Genomic DNA, 23,027 nt, shown 5'->3' with positions numbered 1-23,027 from the left:
AGGAAAGAGCTAAAGCTATGTACTAGGCATTCCATTGCTAGAGCTCAAAAACTCAGTAACCAAACATAGTCATTGTCCTATAATATGATGTTTATAATTACTTTTAACTTTAAGACTGGTGGATAGTCTGATTAATTGTATAATCAATGACTGACTTCAGAGGAGCGGACCAGTTGCCAGACCCGTTGGCTGCACACACAATCCCCGGTAAAGATGCATTGATGGAGGCAATGTGTGCCGGGGTTCCCAAGGAAATGAAGAGCTGTCCCAGCCTCGAGGAATTGCAGAGTCCCCTGATTACCAATCTGCTTGAGCATGTTGAGGGTGAAACAGAGTTACTCCTCTCCGATCCTACAGAGAACACTGAGCCTAACAATCTGAATGAAGTTGGGGGCATAACCTCTGATCTCTGGACCATATGTGATCATCAAGAGAATGGCAGTCAGCTTCCCCAGGACACTCTATACACGGATACACATCCAATGGCTGAAGGTTCGCAGATGGGACATGCTAATAAAGGTACACCAATGCGTGTATATAACAGAAGAAGATGGGGCATTAAGAACGGCATCATGGAAACTTCTGAATCTCTGGAAATCTCTGAAGCCTCTGATGGAATTCTTTCGGCTAACTCACCCACTACGGTTATTTTTTATGTGGAGTTGACACGACTGCCACTCCTCCGGAAGCCTCCCCGGTCCCCTCCTCCGTTCGCACCGCCCTCGCCGACCCACACTGGCGTCGCGCTATGGAGGAGTACGCGGCCCTGCTAGCCAAACCACACCTAGGACCTGGTGCCGTGTCCACCAGGCACCAACGTGGTCACCGTCAAGTGGCTCTTTCGCCACAAACTGACCTCGGACGGCTCCCTCGACCGCTACAAGGCCCGTTGGGTCCTTCGGGGCTTCACGCAACGCCCTAGAGTGGACTACGACGAGAACTTCAGCCCCGTCGTCAAGTTCGCCACAGTTCGCGTCGTCCTGTCCCTCGCCCTCTCCCGAGATTGGGCGATCCATCAGCTCGACGTTAAGAATGCCTTCCTCCACGGCACTCTGACGGAGACGGTCTACTGCAGCCAGCCCACCGGCTTAGTCGACGCTGCTCATCCGGATCTGGTCTGCCGGCTGAACCGCTCCTTGTACGGCCTCAAGCAGGCGACGCGGGCGTGGTACAGTCGCTTCGCCTCCTACTTGACCTCCATCGGCTTCGTCGAGGCCAAGTCGGATACCTCCCTGTTCATCTACCGGCGCAGCAACGACACCGTCTACCTTCCGCTCTACGTCGACGACATTGTGCTCATGGCATCCACCGCCGATCTCCTACAACGCACGATTGTCGCCCTTCAGCGGAAGTTTGCGATGAACGACCTGGGGCCTCTTCACCACTTCCTCAGCATCACCGTCGAGCGTCGACCTCAGGGTCTCTTCCTCCACCAGCGCCAGTACGCCATCGACATCCTGGACTGAGCTGGCATGTCCGAGTGCAAGCCCTGCTCCACGCATGCTGACACTCAGGCGAAGCTCTCTGAGGACGATATGCCCCCAGTCACCGACGCGACGTCCTACCGGAGCCTAACCGGCGCCCTCCAGTACCTGACCTTCTCCAGGCCCGACATCGCCTACATCGTCCAGCAGGTGTGCCTACATATGCACACCCCGCGGGAGCCCCATCTCACCGCTCTGAAGCGGATCCTGCGCTACCTCCGCGGCTCCCTCGACTACGGCCTTCTACTCTGACCCTCCCCGACGTTGGAGCTCGTGGTCTACACCGACGGTGACTAGGTTGGCTATCCCGACACGCGTCGATCCACTTCCTGTTATGTCGTGTTCTTGGGCGCCAACCTCGTCTCATGGGCCGCCAAGCGGTAGCCCGTCGTCTCCCACTCCAGCGAGGAGGCCGAGTGCTGCGTTGTGGCCAACAGCGTGGCAGAGGCCTCCTGGTTGTGTCAGCTTCACGAGCTCCACAGCCCTCTCCAGCGCGCCAGCCTCATCTATTGCGACAACGTCAGCGAGGTCTACCTCTCCACCAATCCCGTGCAGCATCAGCGCACGAAACACGTGGAGATCGACCTGCACTGTCTGTGAGGGGTCGCCGCCGTTGACGTTCGGGTTCTCAGCGTCCCCACCACGCTGCAGTTCGCCGATATCTTCACCAAGGGGCTACCGTCGAGCGTCTTCGTCGACTTCCGAACCAGTCTCAACGTCTGTACAGGATAGAGTTGCGACTGCGGGGGTGTTAGAGTACCCGATTAGGGTTTAGGGTTTATCCCGTGTATTTACCTTCTCACCCCTATGTAATGGGCCAGGCCCAACCTAATACATCACCCAACCCCTTGATAGGGTTAGGGTTTCCATTCTCCAACTGGTGGTGTTGATCCCAGTGGCACTTCTTCGGAACCTGACATCACCAATACAAGATTGTTGGGATTAGGGTTACGGAGGTAGTACGAGTGGTAGGTTTGAGGTCTAGGGCCAAGACCCGACGCTTGGGCGTCGTCGGGGTGGTGGTTGGGTGGAGCGCGGTACTGTTCACGTGATGAACAGTAGCACCGGATGAACAGTAACGGGATGTAGGGAGCACGGGCAAGATACTTGTCTGCTTGATTCTTTCTTTAACCAAAGGGGTACAATATATAGGCTGTGATAGCAGGCCCTAACAAACTAACCAAATCTAGCTAGGAGTTCTAAACTAATGCTTATCCATTTAAACAAACTAGCTAATGCCTATCCATCTAAACAAACTAATTCATACTTATCCATCTAAACAAACTAGCTGATTTTATTAGGGTTGTTGGGCTGCCGGTCATAACAGACGCACAAATTATTTGAGAGGGTCTCCTGTGCAGTCCTGCTAGCTCTCCTGAGCTCATGGTTGCCATTACCCATTATGAATCTTTTGAGGAAACGGCACATACCAAATCAGTATCTCCAATAAATTGCAGCAAGTCCTACAGAACTACTCCATTTGTCGTGAAATATAAGGCATCAAAGCATCTGCAATTGGTCCCCAATTATAAGGGATTATAGGTGAATTAACTTCCCTAGGCCCCCAATCGCATACCTACCTATAGAACCTAACATAATGTTGATTGTCATCTGAACCACCAAGCTCAAAATATGGTAAGCATAATATCTGCCCACGATTAAGGGGGGATTTACATGCATAATTTGCTTTACCCCGTAGCATGTCCTAGAAATCCTAGGATACATTATATTTCAAGACGAAGGAGGTACTTCAAAACACAGGGAGTTCGTATCTTTTCCTACATGGAAGGTAGAAGCTGGCCTAATAAAGCATGCACTGATGAAAACAAGAAATATAAAAACTAATTGATGTTATTAAATAAATCTGAAGTTGAACCTGCTCTCCTTTAAGGCTTGCAGCTTGGTCAAGTTGATTCCTCATAGATGCAGCAGAAAATCGTGCAGAATCTGTATCAGACTTGATCCTCTTCTTTTTCTGCTCACCAACTTCTGAAATGTAGAAAGCAACTACGGTACTGTACTGCATGCTCCGAGTTAAAAAGCATGATCCTATCTTGCAAAATCTTGGTTCTAAATTCCAATACTCACCTATCTTTTTCTTTTGTGCAGTTGAAGCTCCAGATTGCAACAAACCATCTAATAATCCAATCAAAGCATTTGAGGCACTGCAAGAAGGCATGATTGTGAAATCTTTGCACTGCTGCACCAGATTCTTCAAAGATCAAACTCTTAAAAGTTGCATGCAGCAATGGCAAAAATGGAAGCACAAAGAGCAATTGTGGAGATATATGAGTTTCCCAGAATCCAAAGCAAATATTAGACTAACTGCGTTAGAATATTTACTGTAGTCAAATCCTATTGGCATTCGAGACAGGTGAGGCCGTGAGGGAGGTCTCAGTTGTTAGGAAAAGCATCTTAGATATATTCCAATGTCCAAAGAGCTATATATGAAGATGTACAAAGTGCAGATGGTCTCGGTTGTCAAGTAGTGCCTAGGAAAGATATATTTTGGTATTTAGGATCAATCCTACAGAGAGACGGGGATATTGATGAAGATATTAGCCATAGAATCCAAGCAGGGTGAATAAAGTGGCATCAAGCATCTGGCGTTCTATATTTTTAACCAAATGGCATAAATCAATTTACTTTGAAGAGATGAATATTCTACAACATTCTTAGTAAGGAAAATAGATTTCAACTGTGAATCCCAATGAATCCCAATGCCTCAGTTCAACATAATGGTATTTTAAGAAGAGAACTGTCAGCAACAATTTTTTGAGGAAAAAACAGCTTAGAAGACAAATTGATATTTTTTTATTTATCATAGTATTGTCCTTCCAAACAATCAGGGCTAGGACTTTACAATATATTTACCTGATTTCATTCTCAGAGAGCTCCTTTGCACGTGCATATAAACCACGAAGCTTGAGCAAAATGGTGTCAACTGGTTTATCAACCATCTCTGGGGCTACAAAACAAGGTAAAGTTGAACAATATTAATAATTCCATCGGTCCATGCTTACAAATGGTATTCAGGGTTTTAAAGTCGACAAGTCGATTCTAGTCGCTTGAGCAGCGATAAGGTGACTAATCGCGATAGTCGTCGATTTGCTCAATTAGTGGAGCCTAGTTGACTCCTAGTCGTCCACCTATAACAGGACCATGTGTATACATGTATGCTCTGTTCTTAAGGCGACGCCTAGGCGTCGCCTAGGCGTCCGGGCGGTGGTCTAACGCCTAGGCGCCTTGCCCGCCTACCTCGCCTAGGCGTCGCCTAGGCATCCAGGCGGTGCTCCAACGCCTTGGACCGCCTTACCGCTTTAAAAACCATGCATGTATGTGTGTGTATTATATATAGTTGTAGCAGCATGATAGGTTCAAAATCCAAATGCAAGTCATAAGCTTAATTGCTGGACAGCAGGAGTGCAGGACACTAGAGTACTAGACATCATATTGTTCTACAACTCGAAAACAAATAAATGCAGGATAGCAGGACACTAGATTGTTGTGCTAAACTGCTAATCTAGCATATCATCAGCTAGTTCAAAGCTTGTTCCATCTTCAGTTGGATCTTCAGTGGATGCAGCAGCAAGTTCCCCTTGTTCTTGCATTTCTTCATCAGAATCAGATTCAATGTTTTCAAGTCGGACGACTTGCTGGTCGTTCTAGCTGACAGACTAGGGCGATTAATCACGATTAGTCGGACGACTTGGGCGATTAGTCGTGATTGGTCCAAACTGACTTGGATGATTAATCGCGACTAATCAGACGACTTGAAAACATTGATCAGATTCACCAAATTGTGGAGGACGAACAACACGCTTCCTTCTTCTAGAGTATGTTTGGTTAACAGCTCCAATAGCAGGTCTAGGGATATCATCGGCCCAACACACACAATTAGTTGGTTAAAGTACTAGTCGGACAACTAATCACTGTTTAGTCGTGATTAGTCGAACGATCAGCTTTCTAGTCGTCCTAGTCATGTCGAAGATCCTAATCGAGCTCACAATAGCGATAAGTCTGACTAATCGCGATTAGTCAGATGACTTTAAAACACTGATGGTATTATCAACTAGTAACGAAAAAGAATAGGTCAAGAGAACAGAAAGAGTAAAATGAAGTAGTGGTCCTTGAACTTATCATAGTGTCACTTGGGTCCCCGAACTTAGAAAACTAGGAAAACGAGTCATGTAACTTAGTCGGCCCATGCAAAACCGTCCAAAACCGGGTTTGCTCAAATCGGATGTTGACGCGGCGTGCCATGTTGGAGCATACTAATGAAAGTTCGGGGACACGAGTGGCACAGGATGCCAAGTTCGGGGATCCAAGTGACAGCATGCCAAGTTCGGGGGTTCAAGTAACTCCAACGTAGCACGCCACGTAGGCATCCAGTTTGAGCAAACCCGGTTTTGGATGGTTTTGGATGGGCCGCCAAGTTATAGCACTTGTGTTCCTGATTTTGAGAGTTCGAGGACCCAAGTGACATAGCATGCCAAGTTCGAGGACCTTTGATGCATTTTACTCGAACAAAAATTATCATGTTTTATTGCTGCCAAATGACGAGTTTGCTATAGTTTTGACAACCAATTGAAACATTATATTGGGATTAGTTTTGCATTAGAAAAACATTTCTGTAGACAACCAGATTGATGTAATGTTTGACCCATCAATACCAGCTTTGACTTGAACCGTATGTATTTGGATCAGTATGGTTTAACAGGACTTCTATCATGGTGTGCAGGTCCATGGGACAGTGCACCTCACAGGGTACTCTGCACCCAAAGCTCCAAGAAAATCCAAGATTCATTCAAACATCAGGTATGCAATATGTACAATGATCTGATGTAAAAAAAAGACTCAATGTGGGATTCCATATTTATTTCGAACATAAATGTTTTCTCAAATATTTGTAATGTAAATGACATTTCTCAGTGACCACTACTAGTCCAACCAAAACAATGGTGTTAGCAACCGAAAGGTTTACATCACAAATATTAACTGGAGTGGACCAAAAGTAATAAATCATTCTAACTAATGTTTCACATTTTTTTTCGAATATGCAGGAGTGTTGCATATCATTGCATTAAGAAGAATAAGGAGTCTAGGTGACTTAGAAGGCATGACCATTACAGCAGAAGAAAACACAAAAACTAAGTAATACCAATGATTGACAGATTAGTCATGACCATAAGCTACGAAAACCTCTGGCTCCCGCCATACACCACAACTTGGCCTCATCTCTTATATCATGCATGATGGTACTAAAATTGGGATGAGATCCCTCAAAGACACAACAATTTGTATGCTTCCGAATCCACCATGCCACTATGACGACCAATGAGTTGGTATTCCAAATATTTGACCATCACAAAACTTGAAGTCATCAAACTAGATAAATACCACAATTTCATTGAGATTCCACCAAAATAGAAATATCAAACAACCACCTCTAATAAAGATTGTTAGGAGTATAGATATGTTTGGCTAGAGATAACTGAAAATTGTGTATAAACTATAGAGATTGTTAGAATCCTTGTATATTGTGCCTATATGGCTAACTGGCATTCCTCAACATGCTTGGAGTAGATCTACAGCTGAACAGTTGCTCAGGGACTCATGTTGGGTTGAAGCATTACATTCAGAAGCTTTGGAAATGAGGGATTTTTCAGTCTTGATGGTGAAAGCTTGGTGTTTTGATCCTGAAAAGCTGGTCAGGAAAATGGATTTACACATCTTGGAGGCTGGGATAGATGATCAGGAAAAGAGATTCTTAACCTATAAGATTTCCATTGATATCCTTCCACCGAAGACCCTGCAGATGGCATCGGCGACCCCACCACCTCCTCCTCCACCTCCATCGGGAAGGGAACCTGATGATGATGACCCTGAGGATCAAGATCCCCAGCATCGGCGGCGGCCGGTCCCTGTTGATCTACGGCGGCCTGTTCAGATGCGTCTGGGCCCACGGCTTCCTTTGGGTGTCATGTTGAAGCCCTTGCAGCCTTGTTTGGCTGGAGTGCTCCTTCTGTTTTGGAGCCTTGAGTAGGGTCTTGTGCTGGTTGCTCCCTTGCTGTAATTTTTTTAATGGATCCTTCAAAAATCCTTGTTTGGAATGTTAGAGGCTTGAACTCATCTGTAAGACAAGACTCTGTGAGGGATTTGGTTGAAACTGTTAGGGTGGATGTTGTTTGTCTACAGGAGACTAAAATGCAGAATATCTCCTACCATACCATTCTTTCTATGCTGGGTTCTAATTTCAGTGAATACATTTTCCTCCCTGCTGTTGGAGTTAGTGGGGGCATTTTGGTTGCGTGGAGACACCATCTTAAATCGACTGGGCAAAGCAGAATTGATAATCATAGTGTGTCGGTTCAGTTTTGTAAGGAGAATGGGACTGCATGGTGGCTAACCTGTGTGTATGGGCCGCAAGGGGATGCTGAGAAGCTGCTATTTATGCAGGAATTAAGAGATATCAGAACTGCTTGTTTAGGGCCTTGGATGTTGGCTGGGGACTTCAATCTCATCTACAGGACCTCTGACAAGAATACCAATCATTTCAACAGAGCTATGATGAATAGGTTCAAAAGATTAATTGAAGACCTAGCCCTGAAGGAAATTCCCTTGCATGGGAGACGATATACTTGGTCCAACCAGCAAGTAAATCCAGTTCTGGTCAAGTTGGATAGGGTGTTCTGCTCAGTGGACTGGGAAATATTATTTCCAAATGTCCTCCTTCAAAGTACTGCCTCCCAAGATTCTGACCACTGCCCTCTCATCCTAGGTCTTTCAGATAACAGAACTGGCAGAAGGCGTTTCCATTTTGAGGCCTTCTGGACAAAACTTGATGATTTTCAGGATACTGTTGCGGAAGTTTGGAATTCAGTTCAGGCTGCTACTTGCCCCTTCAATACCTTGGACCGTAAGCTGAAAGAAACGGCTAAAAAATTGCAGACATGGAGTGATAGAAAAGTTGGTCATGTGAGATCCCAGCTTGCTCTAGCCAAGGAAATTCTGCACAAGTTAGAGATGGCCCAGGATGGACGTATTCTCATCCCAGCTGAATTCTGGCTTAAGAACAAGCTCAAAAAACAATCCCTTCTGCTTTCCTCCTTTAAACGTACTATGGCACGTTTGAGGGCTAGGATTTCTTGGCTAAGAGATGGCGACGCAAATACGAAGTTGTTCCATTTACATGCTCGTCATCGCAAAAGAAAAAATTTTGTGGCTAGATTGGTCGACGGAAATCAGATCCTAACTAGTCACATTGGGAAAGCTGAGTGCATCGATTCTTTCTACACCAATCTCTTGGGGACCAGTGAAACCAGGGAGAGAAGTATTAATCTAGAGAATTTGGGAATGCCGTCCTATGATTTGTCTGAGTTGGAAGCCCCTTTTTCTGAGCAGGAAGTTTGGGAGGTTATCAAATTGCTTCCTTCAGATAAGGCACCTGGGCCTGACGGCTTCACTGGGAGGTTCTACAGGGCATGTTGGGACATAATCAAAGGTGATGTCATGGCTGCCATTTCTGCTGTCTGGGGAAGAAAGTTTGAGAACTTTGCTCGGCTAAACTCAGCATATATCACGTTGATCCCTAAAATGGATGGGGCTGAAAATGTTAAAGATTTCAGGCCCATTAGCTTGGTTCATAGTTTTGGGAAATTAGTCACTAAAATCCTTGCATCTAGGCTGTCCAAGAGGCTTCATGAGATGATATCACCAAATCAGAGTGCTTTTATTAAAGGAAGGTTCATCCAGGACATTTTTATGCTTGTTCAACAAACCACAAAGTTTCTTCATCAACAGCACAAAGCATGTCTGCTGCTGAAGCTGGACATTACCAAAGCCTTTGATTCGGTGTCCTGGCCATTCTTGATCGAAGTAATGCGACATCTGGGCTTTGGTCAAATCTGGAGAGATCTCATTAGTGGGTTATTAGTCACCTCCTCTACTCAAGTTTTGTTGAATGGTGTTCCAGGTTGTCGTATTATACATAGGAGGGGCCTTCGTCAGGGTGATCCTCTCTCACCCATGCTGTTTATTTTAGTAATGGATGTTCTAGGTTTCCTGTTCTTGAAGGCTGAAGAAGAGGGGCTGTTGCAGCAGCTTTCATGTAGAAAGAATCTTCACAGGGTCTCCATGTATGCAGATGACGTTGCTCTCTTCTTGCACCCTTCTACAGCGGATATGGCCCTCTCGCTGGATATCTTAAAACTGTTCGGGGATGCTTCTGGGTTACATAATAACGCACAGAAGTCAAAAGTCTATCCTATAAGGTGCTCTGAACAAGACTTGGCAGCTGCCCAGAACATGATTCCAGGGGGTATTTCAGCATTCCCCTGCACTTATTTGGGGCTGCCTCTTTCCTTACACAAGCTGACCAAACAGCAGTTCCAACCAATTGTTGAGAAGATTGCTGATCAGCTCCCCAATTGGAAGGCAGATCTCATGACTCGAGCTGGGAGGAGAGTGCAGGTACAGCATGTTCTCACAAGCATGTTGGTCTATCTTGCTATGGCAGTTGACATTCCAAAATGGGGTCTAGATGCAATTGATAAAATTCGCAGGGGCTTTCTTTGGAGGGGCCGGAAGGAGGCAAGAGGAGGCCATTGTCTTGTAGCCTGGGGTCGTGTTTGCAGACCACTGCAGCTTGGAGGTCTTGGCATATCTAGCTTTCAAGAATTATGTTGGGCCCTTCGAATGCGTTGGCTATGGCTGCAGAAGACTGATCCTTCTCGACCTTGGTCTGAACTCCACATAAAAGTGCCTAGAAAAGCTAGAATTTTCTTCCTGGAGGTGGTCATTACTGAGGTGGGAGATGGCAAAAATACAAAGTTTTGGAAGGATAAGTGGTTATATGGTAAGCGAATTAAAGATCTTACTCCAAGTTTATATAATATTATACCGAAGAGGATTATCAATACCAGGACAGTCTATGAGGCAATTACAGACAGAAAATGGATCTCTGATATTAAAGGTCCTCTGACAGTGGGAGTCTTAACAGAGTATCTTCAGTTGTGGGACATGACTTCAGATTGGCAGCTGCAGCCTGAGGTTGAGGATAAACATGTTTTCAGTATTGCTCCTAATGGCATCTACTCAGCAAAGATTGCTTACGAGGGCTTCTTTTTGGGGTCTGTAATTTTCCCTCATTACAAGAAAATTTGGAAAACTTGGGCCTTGCCAAAATGTCGTTTTTTCATCTGGCTGGTTGCACAAAATCGTCTCTGGACAGCGGATAGACTTGCTAAAAGAGGGCTGAGTCATCCTGAGAAGTGCCCCTTTTGTGATCAAGAAGATGAAAATATTGATCATCTCCTTGTTACCTGTTCCTTCTCCAGGGAATTCTGGTATCTGTTGTTACGGAATTTTGGACTGCATTCTTTGACTCCTCAACCTGATGTTGGATCATATCTAGGCTGGTGGGAATCGGTGGGGAATATTGCTGCTGGGCTCTCTAGAAAAGGGCTTGATTCCCTTATCATTCTGGGAGCCTGGACCTTGTGGAAGCATAGAAACAAATGCGTTTTTGATGGCTGCAGCCCCAGTGTTGCCATGAGTCTTAAAGCTGCTAATGAGGAAAGGATGCAATGGGAGATCGCTGGTGCCAAGGGGCTCTGCCATCTAGCTACCGTTAGCTGAGAGCTAAGTAGAGTCTAATGGATTCTTTTTTGTATGCTTCCTACTGGCCTCCGTAAGGAGGCTGTTTTGTACTGGCTTTTCTTGGCCTCTTTTTACCTCTTCTTAATATATTATGAGGCGCAGTTCTCCTGCGCTTTCGAGAAAAAAAAAGGATAGATAGGTCTATCTCTATTAGACAAGGATCTCCGTTGACAAATAGATCGATCTCTATTAGGCAAGGATCTACGTTGACAAATAGATCGGTCTCTATTAGGCAAGGATCTCCGTTAATTGGTTATGTAACTTATGTTTCTATAAACCCTTGGCTATCCTTGCCTATATATGTGTAAGTGTAACACCATATCTCATACAATTACAATAGATAGCCTTTCTATCATGGTATGGTCACAATCCTATAGCCCTCGCTTCCGCCTAACTCTACCGTAGCCACCGGGCCTAGCAGTCGCGCTCCACCCTCCTCTCCTTTCCCATCGGTGTCTCATCTCCACCATGTCGCTGGCGTCGCCAGTCGCCAGTCCCCAGTGAGGCCAAGCTCGCCGCTGCTCGTGCCCAAGAGGAGGTTGTGCACCGCACCAAGGAGGATGTTGCCATCGTTGAGAAGGAGAGGGCCAACTTGGTCGCTAAAGCTGACGTCGCCGCCAAGGCTACTGTCGACGCCTGTGTTGTGCCCCTGTCCTCACCGCAGTCGAAGCCCTGGCGAACGAACAAGTAGACGTCACTGCCCTAGAGTGTGCAGTTGTCGCCACTCTCAAACTGGTGCAGCCCCCTCGCCTCATTTTCCAACGCCGATGCCGCTGCGATCCATGAGGCATGCATCGTCATCAACCTCCACGCGTAGGCTGATGGTGTCCAACATTCAATCGCTCGTGTCGGTCATCTTGGACCCCCCTCTCCAGCAACTACCTGTGGTGGCGCGATCTCGTCCTCCTCACCCTATAGTGCTACGCCCTCAATAGCCACGTCCTCTTCGACATCGCCGACGCCGTCACCCTTGTATGGCGACATATGGACATCATTGTACTGTCTTGGCTCTTTGGCGCCATCACTGTCAAGCTGCAAGACATGGTTCACATCTATGGCGGCACAGCCCAAGATGCCTGGCTCACCATCGAGGAGCACTTCTTAGGCAACCAGGAGACTCATGCCACCCACCTCGACGCCTGGCTTGCCATTGAGGACCACTTCCTCTAACATATGCAAGACTATGATGTCCTTGATATATGTAACATAGTGCACATTTGCAATAATAATGTCCTCTGGCATATGCAAGACACTCCAAATCAGATATGTCAAAGGCTACCAATGGCATCCTCTAACATAAGCAAGATGTCCCTCCTATGAACTACAACTCTTATCTACAATATTGCTCAACATCCTCTTGACATATGCAAGACTATGATGTCCTCTAACATATGCAAAATGCCCCCAATGGTATCCTCTGATGCAAGAGGCCTATTTCTATGCACTACAACTTTATCTACAATATATCTCAAGTTTTTTGTGCCTTCAACAATGAGCGGCGACGTCAACCATTACTACATCAAGACAACTACTAGATTATCATGATCGGTTACCTCGACTTCAACAACTAAGTGTTGTGTCTATAACAAGTCATTGGTAACAACTCCGGTCAAAACATGTGTCATCATTGTCGTCAGAAAGATGATGGTGGTGAGGCATAAGGGAAAAGGGGTGCCGCTCTAGGCCCCAAAAAGGAAGGACACCACCTAGGTACGTAATATATAATATTAACACTTGGCATATGAATGAGTCCACCAAGGCGTATCACCAATTGACGTCGCCTAAGCAACACTACCTAAAGCAAGTCACGACAACTTGCCTTACCAAGACTTCGATTGTGCTTCAACTTGCTAATCGCCAACCATCTTCGTGATGAGTTGATGACTCCGTGCAAGCGAGCAACTTAGTGACAGTAGGGCACTAGCCCACACAAGATTAAAGCAAGCATTATAGAGCAAGCACCACATGTTCCCTTTTCTAATAGCAAGGCACCAGTCCACACAAGCTAAAGCAAGCATCGTAGGCTCCCTTTTCCTTATTGTAATTTATAAATTATTAATTGAGAAGCAGTCCATTAGGGAACATACCGCATAGTTGTACATGAGTTGATCTAAATTGTGATTTTGTAAAGCATCTAATAGATCATTTCATAGGCCTAAAGACTATTCTCGGTCTATTATCATGTACTTGGTCTCATTAGTCACTACAAGTTGTGATTGTGAGCGCTTGTTATACCAAGGCCCCTAGTTTTATTTTGGCTCTAGGCCAAGACAAGCTAGGACCAGGGATAGTGAGACAAAGAACATGGCAGAATCACAAGACTTCAAATCTAGTAGTAATTGTTTGGTTTGCTCCTACCATGACTAAGGAGGAATCTTAGAAGTAATTGAAGCCGTGTACAAAATCTGGATATGAAGATAGAATTATAATGCGTTCAGACCTAGTACAACTTATATAATACCACATGTGGACCTAGAGTCCTACTTAGTCATGTACCAAGTCCTATTTGGGCCAAGACATGTACCAATTGTGCCCAATATGTTATGTGGGAAAGGCATATCAGTGTAGAGGCACGAAAGGCAAGTAGCTAGATGATTAGCAATAGAGGCTAGGAAGGTATAGGGTCTAATAGAGGGAAACTAGCCCCTTGCTTGTATTGGCATATGTCCTTGTAAACGAAGCCAATGTACTTAGTGGGATCAAGAAGTGCAATAGTCTTCTCCTACCTCTCCCTTCTGCCTAATCCTTCTCTTCCACTACAGGGTGAAGGGGTGTCAAACCTCGGCCTGAAACGGACCACGAGTCCACGACCACCACCTAAGGAATCCTGGTCCTCCACCCCGTAGCCATAAACAAAATATATAATAAGCACAGCCAATAGCCTAAGGGCTTAAGTCGTTCCAATTATTTCCTTCAAAAATAACACAATGCTTAGGCAATCTTTTGGTGGGAAAAAGGTCATAAAGCAAGTATCTAAACAAACCTATAGGAAAAGAAACCAAATTGGCAACTTTCTATTGTACTAAAATTCTGGTCGAGTTCTAGTTGTTTGGCAAAACGGAATGCAAGTATGAAGTATGGAAGGTTAGGTTTAGGGTTCGAAACTCGTTTACAACAATAGATCTTCATGTGCATGATGTTGATCTTGGCGATCACAACCTCCTACTTTCACAAGACCACAACTGATCTAGATTGTTGAGCTTCTCACACATAACCGCAACCCCCTTTCTCTGCAAGCGACATCTCCTATTCTCCTTCTCCTAGTAACGTAACCAAAACTAAATTGGAAATCTAGGGCAAATCCAATGGGCAAAGCTTTGGAAACTCTAAGGGAGATGGCTTTCAATAGAAGGTTATTTAGATGACAATAAATGAATACTAGATTTCTAAATGGTGGGTTCTAGTGTGTCTAAGTTTCCATTATTGGTTATTAGTGAAACAAGTCGATTTGCCTGTCTTAGCCAGTTAGCCTTCTTCAATTATGCCACATTGCCACTCGTAGATGATCAATTATGCTATGCGCGGCCAATGTGAATTTTTGAACTTGTGTACCAACATAATCTTGAAAACTATATGATCAAGTAAACAAAGAGAATCACTAGCTTCTTGTGCCTACTATATGTTCGTTTACAACAAAATTATTATATTTTTTAAAACAATAATAATAGATCAAGGAAAGATTACCAAATTAGAAGTTTTCTCAAAACAATAATGAATATTTGGCAATTAGAAATCTTCAACTGTTGCATCCCTAACAAGGGGGTAAGTTCAAAAACAATAATCAGACCTCTCCTGCAGCACCTTTCGCTACACCACACCACACATATCACCAATTCAACCACAACCTACCCAAAAAATAATGTAAAGGGGCAGCATTAAAGTTATGCATGGCTTGACCTCCTTAAGTCAACAAGGCAACAAGCAACTGGAAATACACAAGCCCGTTCCTTCTTAAATGGATACCTAATTTTATTTTTCAGAAAAGGGTAAAGGCATTTATTTTCCATCAATGTAATCATAGAACTACATGACATGGTGGCCAGTTCAAACAAAATAACAATTCCAATCAGCACAAGTGCTTGATCTATAACACTTCACGTAGAACACTTGTGTACCTCGGTCATCACGTACATGCAACCACTATAAGTACTCTTCTTTTTTCATTGAACCACTACAAGTAATCAGAAGTGAAAAATAGCAGATTGTGCGGCATAATAAGCAGGTTCCGATCGCTTAGTCTGGAGGAAAGTAAAAGGGAAAAAAGTAGATAATGGAAAACAGGAAATTTTGAAACATATAATATCACACCTCCTTCTTACATAAGAAGTATCTCTTTCAATGTGTGTTTGATTTGTCGCCTAGCTGATGGCTAACTAAAGTTGTAGTGTTCTCTAAGATGAGGCCAAATGTCAAGGTAGGCAAGCACCAACTAAGACGGTATATGTACTTGCCTAATTCAATTACCATAAATTGAAATGTTCTAAATATTCCTAATCCACCACTCTTCCAACAATCAGTATCTCTACCCACCTATATGACACTTTAATTTGGTTCTATCACACATGACAAAAGGAGATCTTTATTTTCGCCTACATGACACGTTAATTTGGTTCTATTTGCATTTATGTTCTGCCACATGGCTCATAACGTAAATATTAATCCTAACAATCAAGCCGAATGGCTTTTCAATCAACAAAAGTACAAAAAAATAGATGTCTAATACTGAAAGACAAAATACCTCTTTACAGCATCCTGGAGTGAGGAAACCACCCTTACGCCAATGCACAAACCTACCAGTTCTTCAATCAACACTCAAACCAGGAGCTACACACATCCCCCACTCATAGGTGCATACACTCCAACAACATTCCCTAACAAGCTTTTCCAGTGGACGGCAAAAGTAATGTAATTAAGCATCAAGGGCTGGAAATCCTTCTCGACCGCCCTAAACTGACAATAAAACGCCCTAAACTGACAATGAAGGTGCCAAACTCACTGTCTCACATCTAATTAGCCTACGAATCCAGGCAGCAGATCAAATAACAAACGAATAGTCGGCGCTAAGAGGCGAAACAAGTACCCGAGGCGGCGGTCAACAGCAGCTTCAGAGTAGCTTACATGCGAGGAGCTTCTTGTGAATCTTGTTGATATCGGCAACGATTTCGTCCTGTTCCTTCTTTAGCTGGTCCAAATCCTTGGCCTTCTCCAGCAGGCTGACCATGTCCACTCCGCCGCCGCCCGCGCTGCCGCCCCCAACCGACGACGACATATCCGGCTGCCCCTCCGCCAATTCCGCGAACAATCCAACTCGGGAGGGGCAGGGGGAGGGGTGACGGCCGGATAGGTAGGGATCCCGTGGGTGCGCAGGTCGGGGCCTCGGGGAGTCGGGGGCTTGGTGGAGGGAGCATATCTGGTGCACATGCCATCTTGGTGCACATGTGCACATATTAAATCTTAGCCCACCATCTTTGATCTAACGTCAACTGACAATTTTGCAAAGAGACCCTCCCGCAGCCCTCCATACGTTGGAAACCCCCTCGCTCTTTTCCATCTCACGGACTCGATTGGAATCTGAACGTTTCATCTTCTCCCTCAGCCTCATCGCCGCCAGCCGAGCTCCTCCTGCCGCAGCCGTGGAACTCGTTCCCTGGCGCAGCGTCATGGCCACGCCTCCGGCCGTCGGACCTGGCGGAGGCTTGATGGCCCTACTGACTGCCATGGACACACACTACGGAGGCCCCACTGACGCACGCGAAGCAGGCTGTGCTGGCCACAGTGGTACACAACTTCTCTCAACGAATCCAAGTCCTGTGCAACACGATGGTCCTGTTCCCAGCCATGAAGATGACATCCAATCCCACATCCAAATTACTACTCTTGGTCATGTCCATGTTACATCAGACAAGAAGGCCAACATCCATGCAGAAGGAGTGCACATGTACACATCTGCTGATGGGTTTAGCACTCCAAAAAAAAATCCAATCCTTCCTCCATCAGTAAGCTATTTTGATTTTGTTTAATTGGTTGGCTTGTTGAATTAATTCATAAATTAATTCTTGTTCTCACCGCAGGATGCCTCTTTTGTACCTCCTTGTGAGGATGCACTGAAGCCCGTCGTTGGAATGATATTTGATTCTCTACATGCCGTTGAAGATTTCTACAAGACATATGCACATGCAATTGGTTTTTCTGTCCGTGTAGGAGCTCAAAGCAAGGTGCTCGATGTGATTCAAAATAAGAGGTTCCTGTGCTCGAGACAAGGTTTAGCCAAAAAACATCTTAGAGGTATTTTTGCTCCATCTGAAAATTCGAAGAAGCCAAAGAAGTGCTCAGAGACAAGATGTGGATGTAATGCTCACATATATGTGAAGTTGGGTACGGATAGTAGGTACTATATTGCTTCAATGGTTGAGGAACATAATCATGGTCTAGTCTCACCTAATAAAATTCCTTTTCTTCGATCAAACCGTTCAATCAATCAAAGGGTGAAGAATACCTTGTTCACATGCCACAAAGCAAGTATAGGCACCTCCCAAGCATATAGACTTCTTCAAGTAAGTGATGGATTTGATAATATTGGATGCATGAAGCGGGATCTTCAAAACTATTATCGAGGACTTAGGGACAAAATAAAGAATGCAGATGCTGAATTATTTGTTGCTCAGTTGGAGAGAAAGAAAGAGGCAAATATTGCTTTTTTCTATGACTTTGTTGTTGACGAGCAGGGGAAGTTGGTCTACATATTTTGGGCTGATGCTACAAGTAGAAAAAACTATAGTCATTTTGGTGATTTAGTGTCTGTTGATGCAACCTATAGCACAAACCAATATAATATGAAATTTGTACCTTTTACTGGAGTCAACCATCATATGCAAAGTGTCTTTTTTGGAGCTGCATTCATAGTAAATGAGAAGATTGAGTCATATGAGTGGTTGTTTCGGACTTTTCTTTCGGCAATGGGAGAAAAGGCCCCAAGACTTATTATAACAGATGAAGACGCTAGCATGAGATCAGCAATCAGATCCATTTTTCCAGATACCATTCATAGGTTTTGCATGTGGCATATTATGGAGAAGATGTCTGAGAAGGTTGGCTTTCCAACAAATACAAACAAACAGTTTTGGTATGATTTGAATAAGTGTGTTTGGATATACCTCTTGCAGGAGTACTCAGAACCACTTCAAGATCTGAAAGTTCAAATTCATTCTTCAATCGCTTTATCCACCGAAAATTAAGTTTTGTTGAGTTTTGGCTTAGATTTGATACTGCCTTGGAATGCCAACGTCATGAGGAGTTAAAGGCGGATCACATTAGCATTCATAGCACACCACTCTTGATGACACCATGGCCTATAGAGAAACAAGGAAGTGTATTGTACTCACATAACGTGTTCAAAATATTTCAAGAAGAAGTGATAGCTGCTAGAGACCAATGCTTTGTTGTTGGCATTGTGCAGCATGAGGGTGTCAAGGTTGTTAAGATTAATGACACGTCCACTAGGGATAGAGTGGTTCACTGGTGCACAACGAGTATATTTGGGAGTTGCTCATGCAAACTATTTGAGATGATTGGAATCCCATGCCGCCATATTATTTTGACATTGAGAGGGGAAAATCTGTTTGAAATACCATCATCTTATATTTTGAAGAGATGGGAGACAAGATGCAAGAGGTAACAGGATTCATGCTTTGGTATGATTTGATGATCCTATTTATTTGTAGGTCGTACTTAGCTCTCATTTATTTGTGTCACCTTAGGGAAATTGTGTATGATGACGAAGGCAATTTATTGGACGAGAAGCCCATAGATGCTAGAGAAATGGAAAAAAGGAAAAAGATAGCGTCGGTTCGAAACAAGCTAGAAGATTTGATTCAAAGAGGAAAGGGTTCAGATGAAGGCATAGATTTCTTGGTTTCAAGCATGATGAATATAGAGGCTTCTTTTGGTCAAATTATGCCTACCACAGTGCAAGCTCCTCAAGAAGAATATGAGAGTTTCATTGGTTGTGAAATTCCAAAAACAGTTGAGATTCATCCACCAACTGAAGTTCGTTCAAAGGGAAGGAGTAAAAGAATTAAGAGAGCAAAAGAAATGCCTAAGCCACGCAAGGGAAAGAATGCAATGAATTAGCCACCTCAAAATATGAATTTCCTGCTGTTTTGTTTTACAATTTTGCTCATCTTCACTAAGTTACGCAGGCAAATAACTACCAGCACTTTCTCTGACTGCTACTTATTTTGTTCTATTATCTGGTGTTTCTTCTCATCAGTATTCTTGCTGTACTATTTCTTCTGAATTCTGATTGATACAGAAATTTTGCACGAGTAGTTTAATTGAGAAGGTATGTGGACGTCATCTACATGGCTGAAAACAGGATCAGTACAGCCTGCTTTGCTGCTCCATCGTGTTGCAACACAGGATTGAGAGGAGGTGTGTGCCGCTGTGGCCAGCACATTGCGTGCGTCAGGGCGGCCTCTACAGGGTGCGTCATGGCAGTCAATAGCGCCATCAGGCATCAGGCTCTTCGCGTGCGTCAGTGGCCAGCACAGCCTGCTTCGCGTGCGTCAGTGGGGCCTCCGTAGTGTGTGTCCATGGCAGTCAGTAGGGCCATCAAGCCTCCGCCAGGTCCGACGGCCGGAGGCGTGGCCATGACGCTGTGCCAGGGAACGAGTTCCACGGCTGCGGCAGGAGGAGCTCGGCTGGCGGCGATGAGGCTGAGAAAGAAGATGAAACGTTCAGATTCCAATCGAGTCCGTGAGATGGAAAAGAGCGAGGGGGTTTCCAACGTATGGAGGGCTGCGGGAGGGTCTCTTTGCAAAATTGTCAGTTGACGTTAGATCAAAGATGGTGGGCTGAGATTTAATATGTGCACATGTGCACCAAGATGGCATGTGCACCAGATATGCTCCCCTTGGTGGACGCGTGCAGGTGCGTCCTGCGACTGCGACAGCAGGAAGAGACAGATTAGATGGGCACTCGTGTATGAAACAAATTTGTTGACCTCATGGATTATTATTGGATGATGAATATATTATCTTCATGTCGTAACAAGATTAGTCATGAACGTAATATGTACGGTAGCCAAACTCTAAACCTAGCTGAGCTGAGATGATATTTTGGTAAGGTTTGAAAAAAAATAGAAATGATAGAAAAAAAAGTAAAGTGTATTAGTGGTCCACAAATTTAATATGTTGTGTCACTTAACCCTCAAACTTACAAAACCGAAAAAAAATACAAGTTTAAAAACTTTATCGGTCCATATAAAACCATCCAAAACCGAGTTTGAAACTCGAATGCACATGCCACATCGGAGCCATTTGGGGTCCTCGACTTAGCATATTGTGTCAGTTGGGTCGCTAATGTTATGTCACCTGAGTACTTGAACTTTCATTAGTTTGCTCTAATGTGGCACGACACGACAACATCTGGTTTATATATTACAAAGGTACATCTTTATTTTTATTTCAAAAACATCTTATCTACATGGCTAGAGTTGTTCACCCTAGTATACTTGTGGACTAAATCTTGTGTATCTCAACATAAAAACATATTAATCAACCTAAGTTATCACCCATTCACCCAAGATAAAGTAAGGATCCTACAATCTCTCCCTTCTTGGTATTGATGATAATTCTACAAACAAATGAAAAGCACAATCCAATATAGCACTTCACACTAGTATAAATTGTTAAATTAGTTTAGATTTTGAGTCCCTTATCCAACTTTTAAGCTTTGTCATTATGATATGAATAAGCACCATAACACTTTATTTAGTAGTGATAATTTTTCCTACATGTGTGTTCCAATGATTTAGATTCAAATTTACATACATGCATGAGTATGAAATTTGTGGGAAGATTGTCAATGATGCTAAGGTATATAAGATAAAGATATACCTTTGTAATATGTATACCACTTGTCGTGGTTTCGAAAACCTGGGGACAATAAGATTTATGTTCGGTGGGGGTGCTATCGCGGACTCACTTCGAATGGAGAATCGCTAGGACTCGAATGTGGGAATTGAGACAGAGTTTATACTGGTTCAGGCTTGTGTCCTAGTCCAGTGTAACGTTGGTCGTAGTATTGCCTTGTAGCGTGTTACAACTGGTGCGTGTGTGTAGGAGAAGGAGGGGACCTTCCCTTTTATATTTCAAGGGAGGAACCTTACCGAGGATATATGTTTCTACTATAGAGAAAGAGAGAGAGAGCTCCCCCGGGTTGGCATCGTGGGCCTTCCGTAGAATCGTGTGTAACAGTACTCCCTATATGGCGGCGTTCGTCATGCCGGTTTCTGTAGCGAGACCATTGTGGACGTATTTGCAGTAGTCTGTGGCGGGTCACATAGATCAGTCTCAGGGCTCGGTCGTACGTGTCGTGGCTTCGCCTGACGTCATGAGCCATGCGTCACCTGCCAGCGTGCGTGGACACACATGGCATGACGTGTTGTCCCATCTCTCCCGATATACGGGTCACTGTTGAGACTCCGGTGCTGAGGTCCTCCATGACTAGGGTTGACCGACCCCATAGGGGAATGGGGATACGCCTGAGACCGTTCGTGGGGGTGTACAATCATGTTCATGGTGACTTCCCGGTATCCATTCGGTGTGCTACACATGTGCCCGGACATGGCTTGGTGATGATGTGTCCTGTCGTAGCTGACGTGGGTTCGTAGCACTGGACTCGGATCTCTGCCTCGCCGAGTTGCTCGGCGGGGACTTGGTCGGTTGTTCCGCCTCGTAGGCTTGCTCGGTGGGGACTTGGTTGGTCGTTCCACCTCATAAGCTTTCTCGGCGGGGACTTAGTCGTCCGCTCCCTAGCGTCGGGTTGCTCGGCAAATGGGCCAGGAGGAGGTCATGGGCCTACTTTGGGTACATTGTCCCTAGGTACTGAGAGCACCTAGAGGGGGGGTGAATAGGTGATCCTGTAATACTTAAAACTTAAGCCACAAAACTTGGTTAAGTGTTAGCACAATAATCACCAAGTGGCTAGAGAGGAGTCTCAACAAAACACAATAACCACAAAGATATCAATCACAGAGATGGAACGGTGGTTATCCCGTGGTTCGGCCAAGACCAACGCTTGCCTACTCCACGTTGTGGCGTCCCAACGGACGAGGATTGCAATCAACCCCTCTCAAGCAGTTCAAAGACCCACTTGAATACCACGGTGTTTTGCTTTGCTTTTCTTAATCCCGTTTGCGAGGAATCTCCACAACTTGGAGCCTCTCGCCCTTACACTTGAAGTTCACAAAGAAGCACGGTGTCGGTGTTTTGGGTCCGACCGCACACCCGGGGTTGCCCCTCAAGGTGTTTTTAGGAGTAGGACGGTGTCGACAACTGTAGCAAAATGGTTCGTGTCGATTGCACGAGGGACAGTGGACAAGGTTTACAGGTTCGGGCCACTTAGAGATGCGTAACACCCTACGTCCTGGTGAGTATGCTTGGTGGACAAGGTTACAAGAGAGCTCCCTGAACTGGAGAATGCAGAGAGTTGATGTGGGTGGCTAAGTAATAGGGTCGATCCATCTGAAGGGGTGCCCCCTAGGCCTTATATATTCGACCGTGGGGCAATACATGTGGATATGATAACAACGTGTAGCTAAAAGATAGTGAACTGTTTGAGTTTATCTCCCTGTAGTTCTGCCGACTTATCCTCGCATGGCTCCGTTGCATGGGGGCTCCAGCGCGGGAAAGTCGGATCTCTGTTGTGGTCGCTCGCTCGACGTTGTGGGTCATCCGGGTTTGCACCAATCCGGCCTCATGTCGATCTGCTTTGCTGGTTGTCTCTCCCCAGGCCCACGAAAGAATGACCTTATGATTTATTGGGCCCTTAGGCCTTTCGTGAGGTCTTATACTCTTTTAGTGGACCCGGGGGATATCTATC

The 23,027-nt window shown here is 44.9% G+C and overlaps 1 protein-coding gene across 4 annotated transcripts in view; it reads right to left on the bottom strand.

The window, feature by feature from the left end:
• Positions 1-16,564, bottom strand: part of LOC100273149 (uncharacterized) — a 34,766-nt gene extending 18,202 nt beyond the window's left edge. The window contains exons 1-4 of one of the 4 annotated variants that reach the window (XM_008663364.3): positions 16,263-16,564; positions 4,359-4,452; positions 3,573-3,649; positions 3,361-3,473 (exon numbers count right to left, since the gene is read on the bottom strand). In XM_008663364.3, the coding sequence (XP_008661586.2) occupies positions 3,361-3,473; positions 3,573-3,649; positions 4,359-4,452; positions 16,263-16,413 (435 nt within the window). In that variant the 5' untranslated portion in view covers positions 16,414-16,564. Of the gene's footprint in view, positions 1-3,360; positions 3,492-3,572; positions 3,650-4,358; positions 4,453-16,224 lie in introns of all 4 variants that reach the window. The other 3 variants (XM_008663365.3, XM_020544932.3, NM_001360219.1) reach the window with 3 other exon arrangements.
• Positions 16,565-23,027: the final 6,463 nt, after the last annotated feature.

This window comes from Zea mays, chromosome 10 (genome assembly GCF_902167145.1).
Source record: "Zea mays cultivar B73 chromosome 10, Zm-B73-REFERENCE-NAM-5.0, whole genome shotgun sequence".
Classification (NCBI taxonomy): Eukaryota; Viridiplantae; Streptophyta; class Magnoliopsida; order Poales; family Poaceae; genus Zea; species Zea mays.
This window is presented reverse-complemented; position numbering and strand designations above follow the sequence as displayed.